This window comes from Leucoraja erinacea, chromosome 1 (assembly GCF_028641065.1).
Source record: "Leucoraja erinacea ecotype New England chromosome 1, Leri_hhj_1, whole genome shotgun sequence".
In the NCBI taxonomy this organism is placed as follows: domain Eukaryota; kingdom Metazoa; phylum Chordata; class Chondrichthyes; order Rajiformes; family Rajidae; genus Leucoraja; species Leucoraja erinaceus.
The window spans coordinates 38,200,739-38,223,561 of NC_073377.1; the positions used below are offsets into that span (position 1 = coordinate 38,200,739).

The following is a 22,823-nucleotide window of genomic DNA, read 5'->3' on the forward strand; positions in this document are numbered from 1 at the left end:
GAGGGGGGGAGAGACGGGGAGGGAGAGAGGGGCAGAGACAGAGAGAGAGAGGGGCCGAGAGGGGGAGAGAGGAGTGAGAGAGGGGAAGAGAGGGGAGAGAGAGGGGGAGGGGAGAGAGGGAAGAGAGGGAAGAGAGGGAAGAGAGGGAAGAGAGGGAAGAGAGGGAAGAGAGGGAAGAGAGGGAAGAGAGGGGGGGAGAGGAGGGGAGAGAGAAATAAAGCATTAATTTTTCAGATAAGGCAATTTCGGACTCCATGGGAAAGATCTGTACCGGAATATGTAAACATTTTACCGTAAGTGAGTCATTTTTTCGAGAAGATGTGATTATACACAAACAGACAAACAAACACATGAACAAACACACACACAAACAAACATACACACACAAACAAACACATCCACATCCAAGATCTGACTTTTAATAGTTAATAGATATATACTTAACATATACAATAAAATATGAAATGTATAAATATAAAAAAATATATTAAATATTATTTTTTAGCCCGTTATCTATGATAGCTCCTAGATCATTCCCATCAGTACCATTCTCTACACATTATTCTCTGATCCCCTTTGTATATATTCAGTTTGCCAGCACCATTAATATCCCATTTCATTACTTTAATGATGAATGGGTTTGGATAGAAATTGGCTGGTTTACATTGGATTTATTTTGTTTTCTGTTGTTGGATGTGCCTGGACATTGAAATTAATCTCTATTCAACGTGTCAAACCATGGTTGTATTCAGCTTCAATGCCAAATGTTATGTAATTAGCAAAGAGTACACACAGAAATAAATGCCCTGAGATCCATGAACAACTAATTAATGAACATTTTAAAGGCTAATTGCTGACGGTTTATGTCAAGCACATTCTCTGGACCAGAGTAGTGTTTAATATTCTGCAAAGAGTCCTGAAGCCTGCAAATTAAATGCATTGAAAGGTAAAAACTATATTTCTCTTCCATAGGCTCTGGACTAATATTATGTGGAAAAATAGGCACACATAGAAAAAACAATGTCGCTTTTGTGGATAAACACAAAAAGCTGGAGTAACTCAGGAGAGAAGGAATGAGTGACATTTCGGGTCGAGACCCTTCTTCAGACTAGTTAAGGGCCTGTCCGACTGCGGGGACCTAATTTGCAAGTTTAGACGAGTTTGCGCTCGACTCAAACTCGCAGCATGATCGACACGTGGTCTTATGAGGTCTATGTAACTCTGCTTCATGCTCGAGAGAAGTTTCCGCATACTCGCGGCCTCAGTTTGGTCGAGGACTTTTTGTTAGAATGCTGAAAATTGTCCGCGACTAAAAATTGGTTGTTATGGAAAAAAATCTATATTTTTTTACTCGTAGTTTTAGTCGAGGTAGGTCTTAGTGGGTCGGCATGTTATTCGTAGGCAATCGAAGGTAGTGGAAGGTAGTTGAAGTTAGTCGTCCTCACTCTCCACTATTCAGTGTCCAATTTTCCAGAGAGCATCGGCGAGTAAATTGTAGATAGTCGAAGCTAGTCTTCAACAAAGTTGGAGATCAAAGGAGGTCTTCTACATATTCGTAGGAGGTTCTCTACCTAGTCGAAGGAGGTGTTCTACTTCAGCTAAACACCAAGACCATGACTTCCTCTTTGACTCTTCTAAACTCGCAAATTAGGTCCGCGCAGTGGGACAGGTCCTTTAGGGATAAGGGAAACCAGAGATATAGTAGGTGATGTTGAGAGATAAAGAGCAATGAATGAAAGATATGCAAAAGAATAACGACGATAAAGGAAACAGGCCATTAGCTGGACTAACAGCGGGACCGGTAGCTTTTGTGGGTTGGGATGATGGGAGGGATTTAGATAGAAGAGGGGTCAAGGAAATGGACAAGATTACAATGACTGGGCAATCAAATTGGTGGATGTAATGATAGATTAGAAGAGGTTATGGTATAGACAAACATTTGTAGATTCACTTTATTTGTTCATCCCTTTGGTTAACTATCAACACCAGATTTAAAATTAATAACTGATTTTGATGAACAATTGCACTCGGTCCGATGGATCTCCCAGTTGCTAACCATTTAACTCCCCTTCCCATTCCCACACTGACCCTTATGTCCTGGGCCTCCTCCATTGCCAGAGTGAGGCCACACACATACTGGAAAAACAGCAGCTCATATTCCACTTGGGTAGTTTTCAACTAATGGTGTGAATATTGAATTCTCCAAATTTAGGTAACTTCTAATTAACCCTCCCTCTCTCACCTTCTCATCTCCCCAACATCCACCCTCTATCTTCCTCCCCTTCCCTGACCTGGGCCCCACCTGGACTCCCATCTATTTCCCCCTCCACCTGTTCCCCTCACTCCTGGTTTCCTCCTTCTGGCTTCACAATCTGCAACTTCTCAAACTTGTCACACACCTACTGTTCTTATCTCTGGCCTTTGCTCCATCCATCTCCCTGTCAAAAATCCCTCCTCATCTGTGTCGATCTGGCACCTGTCATGCATTGTCCTGCCTCATCCCTTTTCCAGCTTTGGTCTCTCCCATAATCAGTCTGGAGAAGAGTCTTGACCTGAAACATCATGTTCCCCAGAGATGCCGCCTGACCTGCTGAGTTATTCAAGCACTTTGTGTCCTCTTGTGTACTCACCAGCATCTGCAGTGCTTTATTTCTGGCATTAATTACTGTTGCAAAAGAGAACATTGAAGTATTTAAGTTCATTTCTGAAAGGCCTGGTTCTAATTTTTGGGCTACCTAAAGTCTCCAAACAGCAACAATAGCATTATCAGATCCAATTAATATTTGCGCTCTTCTTTTTACTGAATAAATCAACTCAGATAAGAATCAGCTATTAATCATTACATCAATCAAACTGCTTTCACAATGGATGGTCAGACTGACAAAAATGGCTTTTAAATACATCACAAAAATGTTTCATTATAATATGGATATGGTGGGAATGGAGGGGTATGGATCATGAGTAGGCATCTGAAATGAATTTGCCATTATGTTCAGCACTATCATAGTCGGCCAAATGACCTGTTCCTCTGCTGTGCTTTTCTATGTTCTATGAAACTTTCATTATATGAGCATAAACGACTGAGTTTTCAGTATGCATTAGATTAAATGCAAAGCTTGATTTGATTTTTTCTTAATGAACACTTACCCTCTCCAGTAGATTCCATACGAGATGCTGTATTAACAGTGTCTCCAAATAGACAATAACGAGGCATTTTTAACCCGACAACCCCTGCACACACTGGACCTGGTCAAATAAAGAAAAAGAAAAAATTGTTCCCAAATATTTTTAAATAATTTATACAATTAAATAAATTTAATTTTTCACTCTCGATATTTTTGGAACGGGGACAAACAATGAATCATTTAAAACATCTTATGTCCTCCAAAATAACTCCAATATGTATTTCCTTTGGCAGCACTTTGTCTATGTTCACATGGTAATGACAAATTAATTCACTCCCAAGGTGAAACAAATATTAATGCCTCATGTTTAACTATAATGATATCTTCAGAGATGTTTTTGACTCTGGAATGGAATGCAGTATTATAAATGAGACAGAGACCTTGGCAAACAATGAAGCACAGTTCAGGAAGTGGTCTTCCAGGAGTTGGGGGTAGGTGGAAGTGGAAATGGGACGCTGCTCTTAGTTAGGGGGTACGACCAAACATTAACACAGTTTTAGCACTGTTGTCTCCCATTTGCAGAGGCTGCACCGAATAAATAATTCTTTGAGCACAATCACTGTGGTTCACCAATGATCTCCAGAGGAGGAATTCTGCCATCCTTATCTAGTCTCATTTATGCATAACACCAGAACTGCCTAAACCTTGCCTGCAAATAGAAAGATAATTGGAGATTGTCTATAAATAACGGCTGGTCTAATTACATTGTTATCCTGTTATTTAGTTAATCTAAACAATCAACTAGTTAACAGCTTATGATATATAAATGAAAAATCAATCTTTCGGGGATACTCCGCGCTCTTAGAAATCCGACAATGTAATCAAGGACTATTCACACCACACTCTCTTTTCCACTCTCCTGTCAGGCAGAAGATACAATAAGTCGAAAGCAGATATCTTTAGATTCAAGAACAGCTTCTTTCCCGCTGTTATTAAACTCTAGATTGGTCTTGCCGTTATGCGAGGGATGAATTCATAGTCTTCCAATGTACTTTAGATTTCACTGCAGTTGTAACACTATATTCTGCAATCTGTTTATTTCCTCTTTTGCATTACCTGATGTATTCATGCATGCTATGATTTACCTAGATAGCATGCCAAACAAAGTTTGTCCAATGTATTTCAGAACAGATGGCAATAATAAACCAATACCTATCATATCATTTCTCAGCTTCTATTCCACTGAAGGAAGCAGTCCTGATTCAATTTTTTTTTCACCTTTCTCCTTATTTTATGGCAAATAAATAATTATGTGTTACTCTCTCCCTAATTAGATTTTTTTCTTTTTGCATTTTATTGAAATCTTCACGAGGAGCACTTGGATGTCGATCACTGACTACAATGACAAGATTTTGTAACATGAATGTCACAACATTTCCTTTTTTTTTGTTTCCTCTCTTAAATCACAGATTAATATCAGAGCGCAATTTTGTAGGTACAGCCATTGCAGGGTGCCTTGCTAAGATGAACATTCATAGCACAAGACTCTTAACAGAAAAGGGGGGAAATAGCAAGCGTCCTTCACTAGGCCCATTGTAACTGTGACATGGAGTGAAAGAGTGTAACCTCTGCAAAATCACCAGTGGATTGTGTTTCCAAGCAGTTGTTCTGAATAGTAAAATCTATGAAGAATAACTATATAATCCCAATGAGAACCTATACATGAACTTAACTTCTTATATGAACTTAATTTACCTGTGTGCATTCCTATTCTTAGCTTTAGCTGGTCTTTGGGCTTATGTCGTATTTTAAAAGATCTCACTCCATCCAGCAATGCTAAGGACATTCTGGCAATCTCTCGTGCATGGAGTTTTTCATTCCGTACTGGGAGCCCAGATACAACCATATAGGCATCTCCAATTGTTTCAACCTAACATTGAGAATACAAACATATCATTAGTTGAAACCACTTAACATGGGAAGACTACCTGTTCGGCGGCGCGACTCACCCGTTGCAGCGGCCCCTACAGCCTGTCTGTCTTTTTTATCTAGTTAAATTAGTTGTTTTTTAATAGTATTTTTAAATGTGTAAATGTGGGGGGCGGGAGGGGGAAACTGTTTAAATCTCTTCCCTGTCCGGGAGACCCGACTTTTACCTGTTCTCGGCTGTATTAGCCTAGCACCGTGGAGCGGCCTAAAGCCTGAAACATTAAACTCACCATCGTCGGGGGGTGGCCGGCCTCGGAGCGTAGCGGCGGTGAACATTTGGGGCTCGGGTTCCAGCAGCCGCAGTTCACTGGGGACATCGGGAGCTCGCGGGTCCGGGGGAGATTTCTTGATCTAAACGCGACATAAGCCGGTGTCCCACAGACGGGACAGAACACCCGGACACCTTTGGCCGTCCTTGCACTGGGTTTCCAACTCCAGAGGCTTCTTCAAACTCTAAAAATGGCCGTGGGTTCATCCGCCTATAGAGCACGGAGTACAGTACACTTGAATTGATGGATGTTTTGTTTAATTATGTGTATGTCTGTAAGACATCCTTTGAATGGCTGTGGAAACAAAATTTCGTTTGAGTCTCATGGGGCTCAATTATTGTTCTCTATTAGTGTTGAAAAAATGTTATCGTAGCATTGGTCCAGAAGTTCATTAGTTTATTCTTGATCAAGATCTCCCACAGAAGTGTGGCTTTCCTTGCACTGTTTCTCCAAGGCTTCTTCAAACTCCAGTTCATCCAACTATAGAGCCGTACAGTACAGAATTGATGCTTTTTTTACCCAAATCCTTTGAATGCTGGAAAATTCATCCAATTTATTGTTAAAAAAACTGCATTGGTGTTAGTCACAAGACACTGTGCTTTTCACGTCTTTCTCCTTATTTTATGGTAATTTTAATTTTTTTAATTTTTTTTTAACCTGTTTTTTTATTTTTATTTTTTTTATTTTATTTATTAGAAGTAAGTACAATACAGTGGTACCTTTTTACAGGTTCCCAAAATTATGTTAACATAATACATTCTCTGTACAACTTACTTAATTTTATGGTAAATTAATAATTGTTTTTTACCCTCTCTGGAATTAATTTTTTTTCCTCGTGCATTATATTAAAATCTTTCAGTTTTATATATTTTAAAAGATTACAACAAATGGTGAGTTGAATTTGACCAGCTGTTTAGTTTAGAGACACAGCACGGAAACAGGCCCTTTGGCCCACCAAGTCCGTGTCCACCAGTGATTCCTGCACACCCACGCTGTCCTACACATACTAAGGAGAGTTATTTTTACAATTTTAGCAAGTCAGTTAGCCTACAAACCTGTACGTCTTTGGAATGTGGGAGGGAACTGGAGCACCCAGAGAAAACCCACTCAGGTCATGGGGAGAACGTACAGATTCCATACAGACAGCCCCAGTAGTCAGGATTGAACCCAGGTCTCTGGAGTTGTAAGGCAGCAATTCTACCACCTTTGTTCTACTGAGCCTATTCGTTTCATCGTGGTGTAATTTGTCCACATCACTATCTCCATTCGTGGAATTTCTCCACCCCACCAGAACAACTGTTTACTGGAACCAATCTTCTAGAAAATGTGTCAACATTTGTGATTGTAAGCATGCATATTTTATTAGAAAAGCAGCTTTACAGCAGTACTGTAATGCGGTTGCCTATAGTTGTTTAATTTATTTTAATAATGTCAAAGAATGTTAAGTAAATGGTCTAATTAATATGTAGACTTATTCAACCTACTGAAAAAAGAAAAACATTTCAATGAAATTAGCGAGATCTTTAAGGCATAAAATAAGGTATACAACTGCTCTTAATGCATTTATTAAGTTTTTGAAAGTTATATTTAATGCCAATATTCATCCCTCAGGAGGCAGAACATATTGCCTAATGCTGGGTTGCAGTTCTCTGCTATCACCCTTTAATATTTTGCAGACTTGGTCATTCCTTATGGCTGTGCTTGGACAGTAATTTCAAAAGACTGTTCGACCAAGCACAGGATGGGTTTCAATAGATAATTTTACTTTCAGTTTAGTTTATTGTCACGTGTACCTAGGTACAGTGAAAAGCTTTACACTTTACCCTTTCTTTGCATTGAGATCTTTGCACTTTACCAAGAACATATAGAACAGTACAGAACAGAACAGAGCAGGAGATGATCCTTCAGCCCACAATCTCTGTGCTGAACATAATGCCAAATGTAACTAATCTTCACTGCCTGCAATGGAGCATAGAACATTACAGTAAAGGAACAGGATGCAGTAAATGTATAACATGCATATAAGTAAAGGCCAACACACTAGAGAACTGTATCAGATGTTAAAACAAAAATTGTGCAATGGTAATTGCATTGACATTGTGGCAATTTGAGGCTTCAAGCACTGAATCTAGATATCTCCGTCTTAAAAATATCCAAATAGGCGGAGATTTACAGATTTGTGATTAACACGGGTGTCAGGGGTTATGGGGTGACGGTAGGAGAATGGGGTTGAGAGGGAATGATAGATCAGCCATGATTGAATGGTGGAGTTACTTAATGGGCCTGAAACATCACCTATCCATTTTCTCCAGAGATGCCGCCTGACCTGCTGAAGTTACTCCAGAAGTTCGTGTACTTTTCTGTTTTGCAGTTTATTGTTTCTAACAAAAAGTAAGGAGGCTTATTTTATCAATAATGTTCTAAATATTTAACAGCATTGAAATGAAGTTTGAAACACAGGCATAAAATGATTGAAGCAGCTGTATAATTTTCAGCATTTTCTCATGATGATATCTATTACAGTTTGAAGGACATATGAGGGAACTACAATCCATCATACAAAAAGCTATATTGCAGGTCAAATAAATGTGCTTAGCAGCAATTATGGCTTAGTGTCCCCAATTTACAGGTTACACTACATTTTCAAGGTATCATAGAGCAAAACGAACTCATGTACATCGATTTTTTGCAGGGAAAGTTCAAGGAAGTGCAGGTGGTTGAAGCATGAAGCACCTTAAGATTTCCATGTTAAACTATGAAAGCTCAAAAATCTGAAAATTCAGTTGCCTTATCACTGCCATATAATCTGCAAAGTCTTGCTCAGAATTTCATTAAACATTTTTGATAACGTATTTCACATACCTTATATACATCAAAGTTGTCAATAATAGCATCAAAACAAGTATAGAGGTCATTCAGTAAGGTCACAACCTGAAAGAAGAAGAACACTTCCATAGATATTTTTGCTAAACAACTCAGCACCAAAGTAAAAAAATGAATTACTCCAGCATATTGTGTCCAAAAAGAGGATAAGTTTGTTGAAAGTAATATAAATTACCCTCAGTTACATATGTTAATGCTGAATAATATATGGCAACTGTGCATTGCATTCCCTTTCAAACTTCAGTTCAAGTGAAATCGATGGAGCCAAATTTGCCGCTGTTACTATGAAGGAGTATAGAACACAACCAACACACAAGAATTCTGAAATAATCTAGGGTACTAATAAACTTTGAGAAATCATTACTCATTCAGGCTGTTTTGAGTTTTGGGTTTTGAACTTATTTATACTGATGTTTAAAAGTTAAAACCTGGAAACATTGGGAAACGCGTTGTCATAATTCTTCTGAAATGGTTTTATTTAAATTCAATTTCCAGGAACTAATCCATCAGGATAATGATTTAATGATTTAATTTGCTATGAACTTCCAGACAAGTAAAATCCATGCTGTAAGTTGAAAAGTTACAGAAATGATAAAAATCAGGGGCAGCAGAAAATCATTATTAGGAAAGAGGGAGCTCTGGCGATGTATTTCATGTGCACTAAGCATTGGCAACGTACACTGGTTAGCCACCAAGCCACATCTCAGAAATTGACCAAGTTATGTTTCCATTGTCAGCTAGGTGAGATTGGTCTGAAGAAGGGTCCTGACTTGAAAGGACATCGGTCCATTCCCTTCAAGATGTTGCCTGGCACTGTAAGGCAACAACTAAGATAATTACAGATAAAGCAGTCTATTAACTTGTTTTAATTCAATCGTTCAACACAATTACTCCATTCCCTCAATGTAGCTCTTTAGCAATGGGATTTATGGCAAAGTCAGCATTTAAAGCCCATCCCATTGGTGATGGGCGATCTTCATCAACCACTGCAGTCTCTACGGTGAAGCTGTTCTCACAATATTATTACGTAGAAAATCCCAGTGTTCTGGTTCAGTGTGATGAAGAATCGATGATGTTTTTCCACTTTGGGTGTGGAACTTTCAGGTGGCAGTGTTGCATTTTGCCTACCAGAGAGTAGATGTCCAGGTGACCATGTACAAGGGCAAAGGCTGTTTAGCAAGTGCAACCCCAACTGCGCTGCTCAGAATGAATGGGCCCTGTGGCACCAGTTTGACTCCCTGCAGGAGCCACAGAGGGTGTTGACCATAACAGATTGTCGCATTGGGAGGTGCTGAAGAAGAATATTGTTGATTCGTTGCAGTACATGTTAGGTGGTTAACAATGGAACTTGCAGCTATTTACAGTAGACAGTAGGATTATATATTTGAGGAACTGGATGACATGTCTTTCAAGGTGGTTGCTCTGACCTGGATGGTATTGATCTTCCTGAGTGCTGCTGGAAAATATTCCATTGTAATCTGGACTTGTGCTCTGTAGATGGTAGAAGGTCTCTGGGGTGTCAGGTATCTAATTACTCCTTGTAAATGCTTTGATCTGTACCTGCAGCCATTGCATTCTTGTGGCCAGTTCAGATATTAGTCAACGGTGGTGCCCCGGAACTCAATAGGAATGCAGTTGAAAATCAATGGAATGTATAAACAAGGACCTGTAGATGCTGGTTTACAAAACAAAAGACACAAAGTGCCGGAATAACACAGAGGGTCAGGCAGCACACCTGCAGAACATGGATTGGTGACTTTTTGGGTCAGTGTCAGGGTCTTTATACAGTGTTTCAGGTCAGGACCCTTCTTCAGATCCAAAGGATGCTGTTAGATAAGATTGGACTTCACCTCCAATACATTTTCCATGACTCCAACCTTCAAAGCTCTTCAACCTACAACCCTTACATTCCAAGACCAAGGGGACCCAACACTCAGTAGTCAAGCTGCAGTACGCAGATGACACTTGCATTTGTGTTTGTTCGCTTCAATGCATCGCCAATTCATTTATCAAAGTTTACAAGTGGATGGGTCTGAACACAACATCTTCAAGACCAAGGTCCCCAAACAGCCTATGTTTGTTGCACTCCACTACCCTCCATCAATTAGGATGCGAGGAAGATGGTAAGGGTAGTCCTAGTCCTTGGCACTTCATTCTTACTTGCAGGTTACTCCTGTAACCATGTGTTAGGAAGGAACATCAACCAACCCTCAGTTTCTCCCTCTCTCCATCCCTCCCCCTTCCCAGTTCTCCAACCAGTCTGATTGTCTCTGACCAGGCACGGAAATCACTATCAAAATATGGAGGGAACCGGGGGATAGGGGGGGACACCATTTCTTGGTGGCCGTGCGTGCATGCGCACACTCACACACACATGCGCGAGGCTTCGGAGGCTCAATCCAGCGCTAAATGCAGCTCAACTCTGCCTGTCTCACCGGGTTAACCTACATCCCTGCCTGGACTGATGGAACACCAGCGCTGCTTCTCCGCGCTGGCTGTAAACATGGGCCATATATCCCGCAAGTCCAGGCAGGGCTGTACGTTAACCTGACGGGACAGGCAGAGTTGAGCTGGGTTTTGCGCTGCTTCTCTGCACTGGCTGTGTGCCTGGGGGCACCGCTCCCGTCCGACTCCTGACGTCTCTGGCCACCCCCGGGCGTGGGGGGGACAGCGCCGGAGAGCCGGGATCGATCCTGGCTATGGATGAGGCACAGGTCTGTGCCGAGAGTGTTTTGGCACGTCTCCCTCCTCTAATCACTGCACTCTATCCTCAGTCCCAATAGTGGGGGCCCCCACTCCTCCCTTCTCCCTCCTCCAATGATCACGCTGAATCATCATGTCCTGCTCCCATTGCCTGCTGACCAACGTCTCTCTCATCTAATCGGCACCCTCGATCATCACTCACCCCCACTGCCTCGCAGAAAGCGGAGATTTCACCGAGTTTTAAAATCCAGAATACAAAAAATGAGGGGGATCGACTCCACCTCTCAAAACAGGGGGGGACGTGTCCCCCCTGGCCCCCCCGGGAATTTCCGCACCCGTCTCTGACTACATTTTATCTGTTTGCTTTGTTGTTATCTTCTACAAGCTAATAATGACATATTCTACATTTTCCTGATCTCCATCCCCTTTGTCCTAGTTACACACCTTACACTTTCTTATCTTTGCATCTCCCTCTCCCCTGACATCAGTCTGAAGAAGGATCTCGACCCGAAACAGCACCTGTTCCTTCTCTCCGGAGGTGCTGCCTGTCCCGATAAGTTACTCCAGCATGTTGTGTCTAATTCCTGTGACCATGTTTCTGGGCACAGTAGATCCTTTCCTGGCATGTCCATGTACTGTATTTACTCTTTATGTAGCACGTGGGGCAGGAACTTCGCTGCAGTTGGGAGATCACAATATTGCTAATTTATTTGATTGGTTCAGTATAGGGCTCTGGTATGACCACATCTGGAGTATTGTGTACAGTTTTGGTCTCCTCATTTGAGGAAGGACATCCTTGTGATTGAGGCAGTGCAGCGTAGGTTCACGAGATTGATCCCTGGGATGGCCGGACTGTCATATGAGGAATGATTGAAAAGACTAGGCTTGTATTCCCTGGAGTTTAGAAGGATGAGGGAGGATCTTATAGAAACATATAAAATTATAAAAGGACTGGACAAGCTAGATGTAGGAAAAATGTTCCCGATGTTGGGCGAGTCCAGAACCAGGGGCCACAGTCTTAGAATAAAGGGGAGACCATTTAAGACTGAGGTGAGAAAAACTTTTGAGTTGTGAATTGTGAGTTATGGAATTCCCTGTACAGACGGCAGTGGAGGCTAAGTCACTGGATGGATTTAAGAGAGAGTTAGATAAAGCTCTGCGGGCTAGTGGAATCAAGGGATATGGGGAGAAGGCAGGCACAGGTTATTGATAGGGGACGATCAACCATGATCACAATGAATGGCGGTGTTGGCTCGAAGGGCTGAATGGCATCCTCCTGCACCTACTTTCTATGTTTCTATGTAGTAGCTTGTTCGTTGCAGCATTGATACGCATTGTTTTTGCTGGGAAGTGCACCAATTCCCATATCTCAGGAGGCACCTTTTGGCCATGGCAAAAACCAAAATTGAAATTCATCGCTGCACATTATGTACTGGCAAAACTTCTGGCTGAGAAGAAATTATCTGAGTTTTAAGATCTCCGAGCTGGCACAAAATTCACGGTCCTTCCGGCAGTCCATGATCACTGTTCTCAGGTATGCTTCCGAGACTTGGACAGCCTTTCTCTGACATCTCAAGCCATTGGAAAGATACTAGCAATATCATACAGTATATGTAAAATCCTCCAAATTCACTGCAAAGATAAGAGAATCAGCCTCTCGCTTAACTCAACACCCCCAGTATTGAGGACCAAGTTACTATCAGCTACCGATATATGCTTGAATCCCAAAACAGATTTGGGCATTTGCTCGTATCTTATTCTGTGTCCACCTGGTAATTTTCTTGTGCACAATTACCAGGTAGACACAGGATAAGATACGAGTAAATGGCCAAAGCTTCCGCAACATCACCACTGGACAAAGTGGGGGAAAATGATTGAGATGTTTTTGAAAACATTTAGAGCATGAATTGAGAGAGCAGAGAGTACCCGTGTGGAGAACACCAAAACTCCCATCACCCATCTCCTGCCCCATCTTAGGAAGGGACCTTTGGTTGGGAAATGAACCTGGCCAGGTGACTGGTGTCTCAATGGAAGAGCATTTTGAGGATAGTGATCACAACTCCATAAGTTTTAAGATTGGTTTGAAAAGGGATAAAGCTAGACCTTGCAGGAAGGGACTAATTGGAGTAAGGCAAATTAAGTTAATATCAGGCAGGAGCTCAGGAGAGTACATTGGGGCAGATGTTATGGGGCACGTCAACATCTGACATGGGGGAGTCATTTAAAAGCCAGTTAATTAAAGTTTAGGACTGGCATGTTCCAGTGAGGAAGAGTCCAACCTCGCCTTATTGCTAAAATCTCCTGATGCAGGCAGCATTGTGATAAGCCTCTTCTGTACCTTTTCCAAAGCTTCCTCAACTTTCCTGGTATGGGGCGAACAGACTTGTACACAATACTCCAAATGTGATCTAACCAAAGTCCAATAAAACTGCCACATGACTTTCTGATCAACAGGCTGACCAATGAAGGCAAGCATACCATATGCCATCTTTACAATTCTATCTCCTAGTGTTGCCACACACAGGGAGCTCCGGATTTGGATTCTGTATAATCAATGTAGTTAGTGGTCTTGCATCAACTGTATACTTTCCCCTCACATTTAACCTCGTACAGTGTAACACATCAGTCGTATTCAAATTAAATTCCATCTTCCATTTCTCCGCCCACTTCTGTAGATGATCTATATCTTGCCATATATTTGATGGCCGTATAATCTAACAGAAAATCTACCAACAGGTAAAAGGAATTACTATTTTTTGAAATGTTTTGACAATATTTAAATCAGATTGATTTGTTGGCAGAGGAACATTATACTTTACTTATTTTATTTGTTGGCTCTGGTAATGAATAAGGGTATCTGCCTGAAATCTTCAACAAGTTTAGTGCTAGTATTATGCATGGCCAAAAAATATAAATTACTATTTTTTCTATGTATCAAATTTCATCAACTAAAGTTGTCAGGTCTTCATAACCTACATTATTGGTTATAAGGCACTTTGGAGGAATCTGACGTTATGAATGTCACAACATAAATGCAAAGCATTTTTTTTCAGTCACGAAAATGACTTGTACTTGTCACATGTACAATTTACAAGTATTTACAAGTATCTGATATCTTTTATAATCTTACAAGAAAGCTCTAACCCTTAACAAAATTTGGAATGGAATATTTCAGTAATAGCAAAATGCAAGGCTTCGATATACTACCTGCAACGGCGTGCTTTCTGCAGACATTGAAGTGAATCCAACAATATCACTGAAATAAATTGTGACGCTGTCAAATGCCTCTGCCTGGACTGTTTCTCCCCATTTCAGTTGTTCTGCCACTGAACTGCAACAAAATATAATAGAGTTTAATAATGTAATGAGTACCTCATATCATAAAACCTTTATACTTAGAAATATGACATTGTTAATGAATTAGGTGTTCGGGGTTTATTGAAATTAGACCATGTCATGAGTAGGATATGACCTTAAATCATCATGTACATTAATACATTTGTGAAACATGTACTTATTTTAATTCTTAACCATTTTATGAACCAAGTAGTGCATTTACGTGGCTTGTGTTGAAATGCATAATATGTACTTCAATGTTGTAAAAATAAGTTGGTTGAAATTTGAAGTATGTGATATTTATCATAATTTCTCACTCCACTGCATTTCCCAAAGTTAGGGAGTGCTGCATTATTGTGGAAATGGGTTTGTAGATGGCATTCCACAAATTGGGTGCGTGGCACCCACATTTTAGACATCATGTGGTGAATGACCTCCTTCTGTGTTCCATCATTAAATGGTTCTACTTTGCAATTTAACTATAGTAAATCTGTTACAACCATTGTTCTAAATCAGTGAGCAGTTATTGTAAATCTGTAGTTTGGATATCAACGTGCGACTGGATATTTTAAAATAATTGTAGAGGTACTGTTACACACAATTAAAATGTAAAACCGTAAATGTTATGACATAAGACTAAGAAATACCAGTCAGTTGGTGGAAAGGAGAGCTTTCAGAATGGTCACAACAGTACTAGTTGGTGACCCTGAAATCTAATGTGTGTGAATGTGGTGCCGACGGACGAGAGGCCGAAGCAAAGAAGTCGAAGCCAAAGAACGGAATGGAAACGAGTTCGAAACGACAATAAACCGAAAGGGTCCGAAGATGAAACGCCTACTAACTGAAAGGGCGGGACGCCTAAAACCCAAGGAACCGAAAAGCTGCGTCGCCTAAAAGCAAACTTACCGAATGGCCGTTCTCGAAACGCCACCTACCCGAAAGGCGGCGTCACCTACAGGCCAAAGGACCGACTGCCGCTCAACAGAAAAGTCCAATAACGGACATGACGTTGCCGGGGGGCGGGACTTGTCAGCGATTGGTCCAGACCCCCGCGTCCATCACATCACTGTGAAGGCATGAACATTGTCCCAAACCTGACCCGCAGCCCGCGGAGGGTGGACGTGGGAGAGTGGGGGCTGTCCCGAGCGGTGCACACCTTCGGCCGCTTTCAACTTGGTGCTTAGGTTCAGATTGCCCAGTCACCTATGGCTTGTGTGGGAAAATGAACCCCATGTTCCCGTCTCCCCCTTCTCTCGTCCCTCTTCTCTCTCTCCCCTCTTCTCTCTCTTCTCTTCTCTCTCTCCTCTCTCTTCCCCTACTCTCTCCCCCCCTCTCTCCCTCCCTTCTCCCTCTCCCCCTTCTCTCTGGTGGTGAGGAATGAGGTGGAAATATTTTTGAACATTCTAAGTTACTCCAACTATTATAAAGAAAGGTAAAAGCCCAAAGTGCTGACGGAACTCTGCACATCAGACAACATCTGTGGAGGCAAAGGGAAAATTAACATTTCGGGTCTTTGTCTCCACAGATAATGCCTGACCCGTTGAGTTCCTCCAGCAGTTTGAGTTTTGCTCCAGATTCCAGGATCTGCAGTCTCGTGTGCCTCTAATAGAAAACAACCATTTTATCATTTTTTAATTAAAATGATTAACATTTTTTTTTTAAATTGAGAATGCATTTTATAATAAATACATATAAATCGAAGCAATTAATAGACAATAGCAGAAATAGGCCATTCGGCCTTTCGTGCCAGCACCGCCATTCAAATATGTTCATGGCTGATCATCCACAATCAATAACCCATTCCTGCCTTCTCGCCATATCCCCTGACTCCACTATCTTTAAGCCCTTGGTTCTCGACTCCCCCAACATCAGGAATATGTTTCCTGCCTCTAGTGTGTCCAATCCCTTAATAATCTTATATGTTTCAATAAGATCCCCTCTCATGCTTCTAAATTCCAGAGTATACAAGCCCAGCCGCTCCATTCTATCAACATATGACAGTCCCTATATCCTGGAATTAAATCAAATAAAAAGGAAACAGAACAGATACTTATAGTGACTGGTACTTAACAATCATATTATAAGCTTTCTTTTCCATTGACATCAATGGACCTGTTGGATTTTCACCACATTCACCTAGCAGAGATCTAGTGGGCATACAGGTGCATACCAATAAATTCAAGGAAGGGTGTACTCTCCTATTGAATAGCACATTGGTTTGAATCAATGGACTGGCATTGCTGGATTACTGTCCATGACTTTCCACAAAGTGGGTGAATGGTAAAGAACAGATGTTGAATTTGTCTTGTATTTTGAGGAGCACACATTTAGGGAGTTGTGTGCCGTTCTGATTGTCATATTTGTAAAACATTTAGAGGATTGCAGAGAACGCTGAAAAGTATTTTTGGTTCAGAAGAGAACTTTGAGAAATGACCAAACAGAAAGAAATACAAGTTCAATGGAGTAGACATAGCAAAAGTGTTTCCACTTGAGAAAAGGCAACACCAAAAAGCAGAAGGAATATTTTTATCCATTGACCTGTAAACATGGGATAAAGCATGGTGAAGAAAAAAATGACTAGATTAATTTATTTGGGAAGTTCGAAAAGATGTGAAGAAGACCAAGCAAAACATAAGTGACAGTGTGGACTGGTTCGATCAAATGGGATTTGTTGTTTGATAGTCCAAGTGATTTGATGTAAACAAGTCACACTGTTAATAAAGTATTCTACCACTGGAGTCCCTCCAGTCAGAATATGGCCACGGTCCATAATTTACTGATCTTCCCTCTCAGCACATGCTGGCACTGGCAAACTGGAAAATCCAAGCAGGAATATTCATGAAATCTTATTTAACAAACCTAGCTTCAAACTCAGGTTGTAGTTACATAAATCATGTTGAAGTTTATTGGCATGGATTTTGTGGTCAGCAGTGAATGAACAGCACTCACTGTTATTTACACTTGCAGCTGCCTGCAGACTTCTTGTGGGCTTTGGCGGCTCGATTTATGGAATCAAGAATCCAAGACAGTGTGGCTTTCTCTACAGGGGATCCATGGCATGTGTTAGCATTGCAACCAACAGCATGTCTCCTTCACCAATCTAAGAATACATCCTGAGGTACAAAGACTCAAAATCCTAGGACTTGAAAGCTGTATCATAGGTTTAGGTTTGTTATTGTCACGTGTACTGATGTAGAGTGTAAAGCTTTGTTTTGCACGCTGTCCAATCAGAACAGATAACACCATACATAACTAGCATCAAGTCAAGCTCAAGAATAGTCAAGAATATTTCATTGTTAAATGCACCAAAAACCAAACAATGACTTATTCAGTGCCAATGACATTATAATGACTTACTCTGCAGCATAGCAGGTCTGTAAACACGATATTCATGATCCAATAAACAAAAGAAAGTTCAATTAAAAAAAACAATACTAGTGTAAAACAAAAGCCTGAACTCCTAGTGCAACAAAAAAGAGTTTGTCGTTCATAAACTTTTTTTTAATGTTCAAGTTTGGTTGTTGGGAAGAAACTGTTCCCTTAAACTAGAGTACACAATATTTAGACTCCTACACCTTCACCCCAATAGTAGGAGCATAATGAGAGTGTGGCCAGGGTGATGTGGGACCATGATAATGCTATAGATCCTTTTGATGGAGAGGAGGTTAGTATCAGTGATGGACCACTTTTTGTAATATCCTCCAACCCTGGGGTTTTGAATTGCCGAACAGGCCATGATACAACCAGTCAATATGCTCTCTACCATATACCTGTAGAAGTTCAAGAGAATATTAATTGATATGCCAATTCTCCTCAATCTGTTCAGGAGGTAGAGGTGCTAATGGGCTTTTTTTGGGATTGCATCAATGTGGTGAGCCCATGACAGATCTTTAGAGATATGCACATCCAGGAACCTGAAGTTGACTCTGTGATGAAGACAAGAGCCTTCCTCTTCTAAAGTCAAAATTTGCCCCTTGGATTTACTGATGTTGAGAGCAAAGTTATTGTTCTGGTACCATTCAATCAAGTGATCGATCTTCCTCCTATACTGTGACTCATCATTACCCGTAATTAAGTACAATAGAGTACAATATGCGGAGCAAAGGGCAAGATACACTGTGCATAATATGGTTCTCAGTATTGTAGTGCAACAGTTCCACAGACAAGGTCACTGTCCACAATGGGGTAGAAGTAAATCTTGATAACAGAGGGGAGAAAGCCGTTCCTGAATCTGGTGGCGTGTGTGTGTTTTCAAGCTTCTATAGCATTTGCTCGTCAGGAGCAGAGAGAAGGAGGAATGACCAGCACGTCTTTGATTATGTTGGCTGGTTTTTCACAGCACTCGTGGTGTAGATGGAGTCAATGGTGGGGAGTCTGGTCTGTGTGATGGACTGGGCTGTATCTACAACTCTGTAATTTACTGCGGTCTTGGGCAGAGCTGTTTCCAAACCAAGCTGTGATGAAACCCAACAGTACGCTTTCTATGGTGCATCTGTAAAAGTTTGTAAGAGTCATTGGAGACATGCCGATTTCCTCAGTCTCCTAAGGAAGTAGAGGCGTTGGTGTGTAAGACAGGGAAAACAGGCACACGGTTGATTACTTAAACTTTGATGGAATGTGGTCTAACCTATTTCATACATTTAATCTGGAATGTTTATTTTGTGATTACATTTATTTTACATTGTGACAAAACAGCACCATGATGATCTCTGAGATAAGGCAAGGAGTTTAACATTGGAGAATCAACACTGATGGTTTAACTGCACAGATCATAATAAAAAGTAGTTGAATGAGCCCATTCGGCCCATCAAATCTACTCCACCATTCAATCATGGCTGATCTATCTCTCCCTCCTAACCCCATTCTCCTACCTTCTTCCCATAACCTCTGACACCTGTACTAATCAAGAATCTATCTATCTCTGCCTTACAAAAAATATTCACTGACAGCCTCCACTGCCTTTTGTGGCAAAGAAATCCACAGATTCACCATCATCTGATTAAAGAAACTCCTCCTCATCTCCTTCCTAGAAGAACATCCTTTAATTCTGAGGCTATAACTAGTCCTAGACTTTCCCACTAGTGGAAACATCCTCCCCACATCCGCTCTATACAAGCCTTTCACTATCCTGTACGTTTCAATGAGGTTCCCCCTCATTCTACTAAACTCCAGCAAGTACAGGCCCAATGTCGACAAATGCTCATCATAGGTTAGCCAACTCATTTCTGGAATCATTCTTGTAAACCTCCTCTGGACCCTCTCCAGAGCTAGCACATCATTCCTTAGATAAGGTGCCCAAAATAGCTCACAATATTCCAAATGTGGCCTCACCAGTGCCTTAGAGCTTCAGTGTTACATCCCTGTTACAAGCCCTCTTGAAATAAATGCTTTCAGTTTGCTTTCAGATGAGTTCATGGACTGCCTGGACAGGAAGCATCAATGGTCACTTTCTCTTCCCTTATTTCTCCTCATGTTTGTATTTCCCAGTTGGCCACATCAAAGCTTTGGCAAGTGTGTCCCCATGAATTGTAAAATATGCAAATTATAAATAGACTACGACAAATATCAGGATCTGTTTGTCTGCGTATTAATTATCCTGCAGAGCAATATGGGAGAAAGCTTTGTTTCAGCATGGCAATTTTCTACTCCACCACTTGCAGCTGTATCCTGACCATCTCTTCATGGCCGATGCACCAGAGTCATGGTGTTAATCATCTTAACTGGAGAGCAGGCAGACATCACAACTAATTGTTGGATAGAAGGAATGGGTGATGATTTGGGTTGAGTCTGAAGAAGGATCTCAACGTGAAACGTCACCCATTCCTTCTATCCAGAGATGCTGCCTGTCCCTCTGGGTCCAGCATTTTGTGTCTATCTACGGAGTAAATCAGCATCTGCACTTCCTTCCTACTCAACTAATTGCTGCCCAAATAGAAAAGAATACAGTGCCTTTTATTGTCATTCAAACAGCTTGGTTTGAACGAAATTGCATTTTCTACAATCTTAACAATGACATTAAAACCCAAGACCCACACTTAACACAAAGATCCATCACAATGAATCTCCAGCACCTCCTAAATTTGATGGAAGGCAAAAGTCTTCCCTTGTTCTTCTCCCGTGGTCCAGCAGTCCAACTGCAACGTGGAGGTGAACATAGAAACATAGAAATTAGGTGCAGGAGTAGGCCATTTGGCCCTTCGAGCCTGCACCGCCATTCAATATGATCATGGCTGATCATCCAACTCAGTATCCCGTACCTGCCTTCTCTCCATACCCTCTGATCCCCTTAGCCACAAGGGCCACATCTAACTCCCTCTTAAATATAGCCAATGAACTGGCCTCGACTACCCTCTGCGGCAGAGAGTTCCAGAGATTCACCACTCTCTGTGTGAAAAAAGTTCTTCTCATCTCGGTTTTAAAGGATTCCCCCTTATCCTTAAGATTTCCCCCTTATCCTTAAGATGGGAGGGAATACATCAAAGTCCCTCGCCCTGAGCACAGGATCGCCCCAGGGCTGCATCCTCAGCCCCCTATTGTACTCCCTGTACACACATGACTGTGTGGCTAGGTTCAGCTCCAACTCAATAATTAAGTTTGCTGATGACACTGTGGTGGTGGGCCTGATCTCAGACAACAATGAGAAGGTCTACCGGGAGGAGGTGGCTGATCTAGCACTCTGGTGCCAGGACAACAACCTCCTCTTGAACATCAAAAAAACTAGGGAGCTGATCGTGGACTTTAGGAGGGCACATCATCCGAGGACGTACACTCCATTGAGGATAAATGGGGATACTGTGGATAGGGTGAGCTGTTTTAAATATCTGGGAGTCCACATCTCCAAGGATATGACATGGACATCACACGCTGCAGCACTCGTGAGTAAGGCAAGGCAGCGCCTTTACCACCTCAGGCAATTGAGGAAATTCAGAATGTCTCCGAGGATCCTCGAGTGCTTCTACTCAGCGGCTGTGGAAAGCATCTTGTCCGGAAATATTACCATCTGGTTTGGGACTGAGAAGAGAAGAACCTTTTTCACACAGAGAGTGGTGAATCTCTGGAACTCTCTGCCGCAGAGGGTAGTCGAGGCCAGTTCATTGGCTATATTTAAGAGGGAGTTAGATGTGGCCCTTGTGGCTAAGGGGATCAGAGGGTATGGAGAGAAGGCAGGTATGGGATACTGAGTTGGATGATCAGCCATGATCATATTGAATGGCGTGCAGGCTTGAAGGGGCGAATGGCCTACTCCTGCACCTAATTTCTATGTTTCTATCTTGACTACCTGGGACCTGGCGGTGAGAAAGTCCAGGGCCCAGGCACACAGGGGGGTGTTGAGCCCTAATTCCAGTAGCTTCCCGGCCTATCGTGATGAAGGCTGAACTGAAGTCTATGAACAGCATCCTCACGTAGCCCCCCTTCTGGCTGTCAAGATGGGAGAGAGCGGTGTGCAAAACCTGGGAGACCGCATCATCCGTGGATCTGTTTGGACAGTATGCGAACTGCAACGGGTCCATGTTGCAAGGGAGGAAGGTGCAGATGTGTTTCTTCACCAGCCTCTCAAAGCATTTCATGACTACCGAGGTAAGGGCCACTGGACGGTAGTCATTCAGACAGGCTGGGGAGGCATTTTTTGGTACCGGTAAAATTATGGATTTTTTGAAACAGGCAGGGACCACGGACTTGCCCAGGGAGAGGTTGAATATTGTAGTGAGCACCGGAGCTAGCTGCGTAGCACAGGACTTGAGTACTCGCCCCGAGATGCCATTGGGGCCTGCAGCTTTCCTCGTGTTCACCCGTGTCAGAGCCCTCCTCACATCGTGCTCGGACAGCGAGAATGTGTGCACATTCCTCCCTTCAGCTTCGGTAGCCTGCCCGCTGGCGGTATTGTCGATAGTCGGCAGACCTGGGGTGGTGTTGCCCATCTCGAAACGAGCGTAAAAGGTGTTCAGGTCATCAGCTAGGGAGGTACCGGCACTTGCGGATGAGGGGGGGGTGCTCCGGTAGTTGGTTACAATCCGTAGCCCCTGCCACAGGCTTCTGGTGTCCTGCTGCTCCATCTGTAACTCCATCTTGTCCCTGTACCTCCTTTTTGCGTCCTTCACCGCCCTTCGCAGTCGGTAGGACTCTACCTTGTAGACGTCCATGTTTCCTGATGCCAGGCCCGAGTTGTAGGCAGCGGTGCGAGCATTCAAGGCAACACGAATGGACCTGTCCACCCAGGGTTTTTGATTCGGAAAGGTGCTTACCCTTACCGTGGGGACGATGTTGTCGGTTATTGTTGCGATGAAGTCCGTGACTGCTTCCGCGAACTCACTGACGTCACTGGAACTTGCTTGGAACATATTCCAGTCGACATCGCTCAGTGCATCTTGCAGCATGGCCTCTGACTGGTCGGACCACCGCTTTACGTCCCTCGTCTCTACCGCTTCCCGAACTATCCTCTGTTTATACTCCGGCAGCAGGAAAATGGCAGCGTGGTCAGATTTTCCTAGGGGAGGGAGTGAAACGGCCTTGTAGCCCT

At 42.3% G+C, this 22,823-nt stretch overlaps 1 protein-coding gene across 2 annotated transcripts in view; it reads right to left on the reverse strand.

The window, feature by feature from the left end:
- Positions 1-22,823, reverse strand: part of npr2 (natriuretic peptide receptor 2) — a 162,058-nt gene that overhangs the window by 13,704 nt on the left and 125,531 nt on the right. For both annotated transcript variants that reach the window (XM_055633193.1, XM_055633183.1), the window contains 4 exons: positions 14,177-14,300; positions 8,246-8,314; positions 4,881-5,055; positions 3,148-3,246 (listed from right to left, as the gene is read on the reverse strand). In XM_055633193.1, the coding sequence (XP_055489168.1) occupies positions 3,148-3,246; positions 4,881-5,055; positions 8,246-8,314; positions 14,177-14,300 (467 nt within the window). The remainder of the gene's footprint in view (positions 1-3,147; positions 3,247-4,880; positions 5,056-8,245; positions 8,315-14,176; positions 14,301-22,823) is intronic.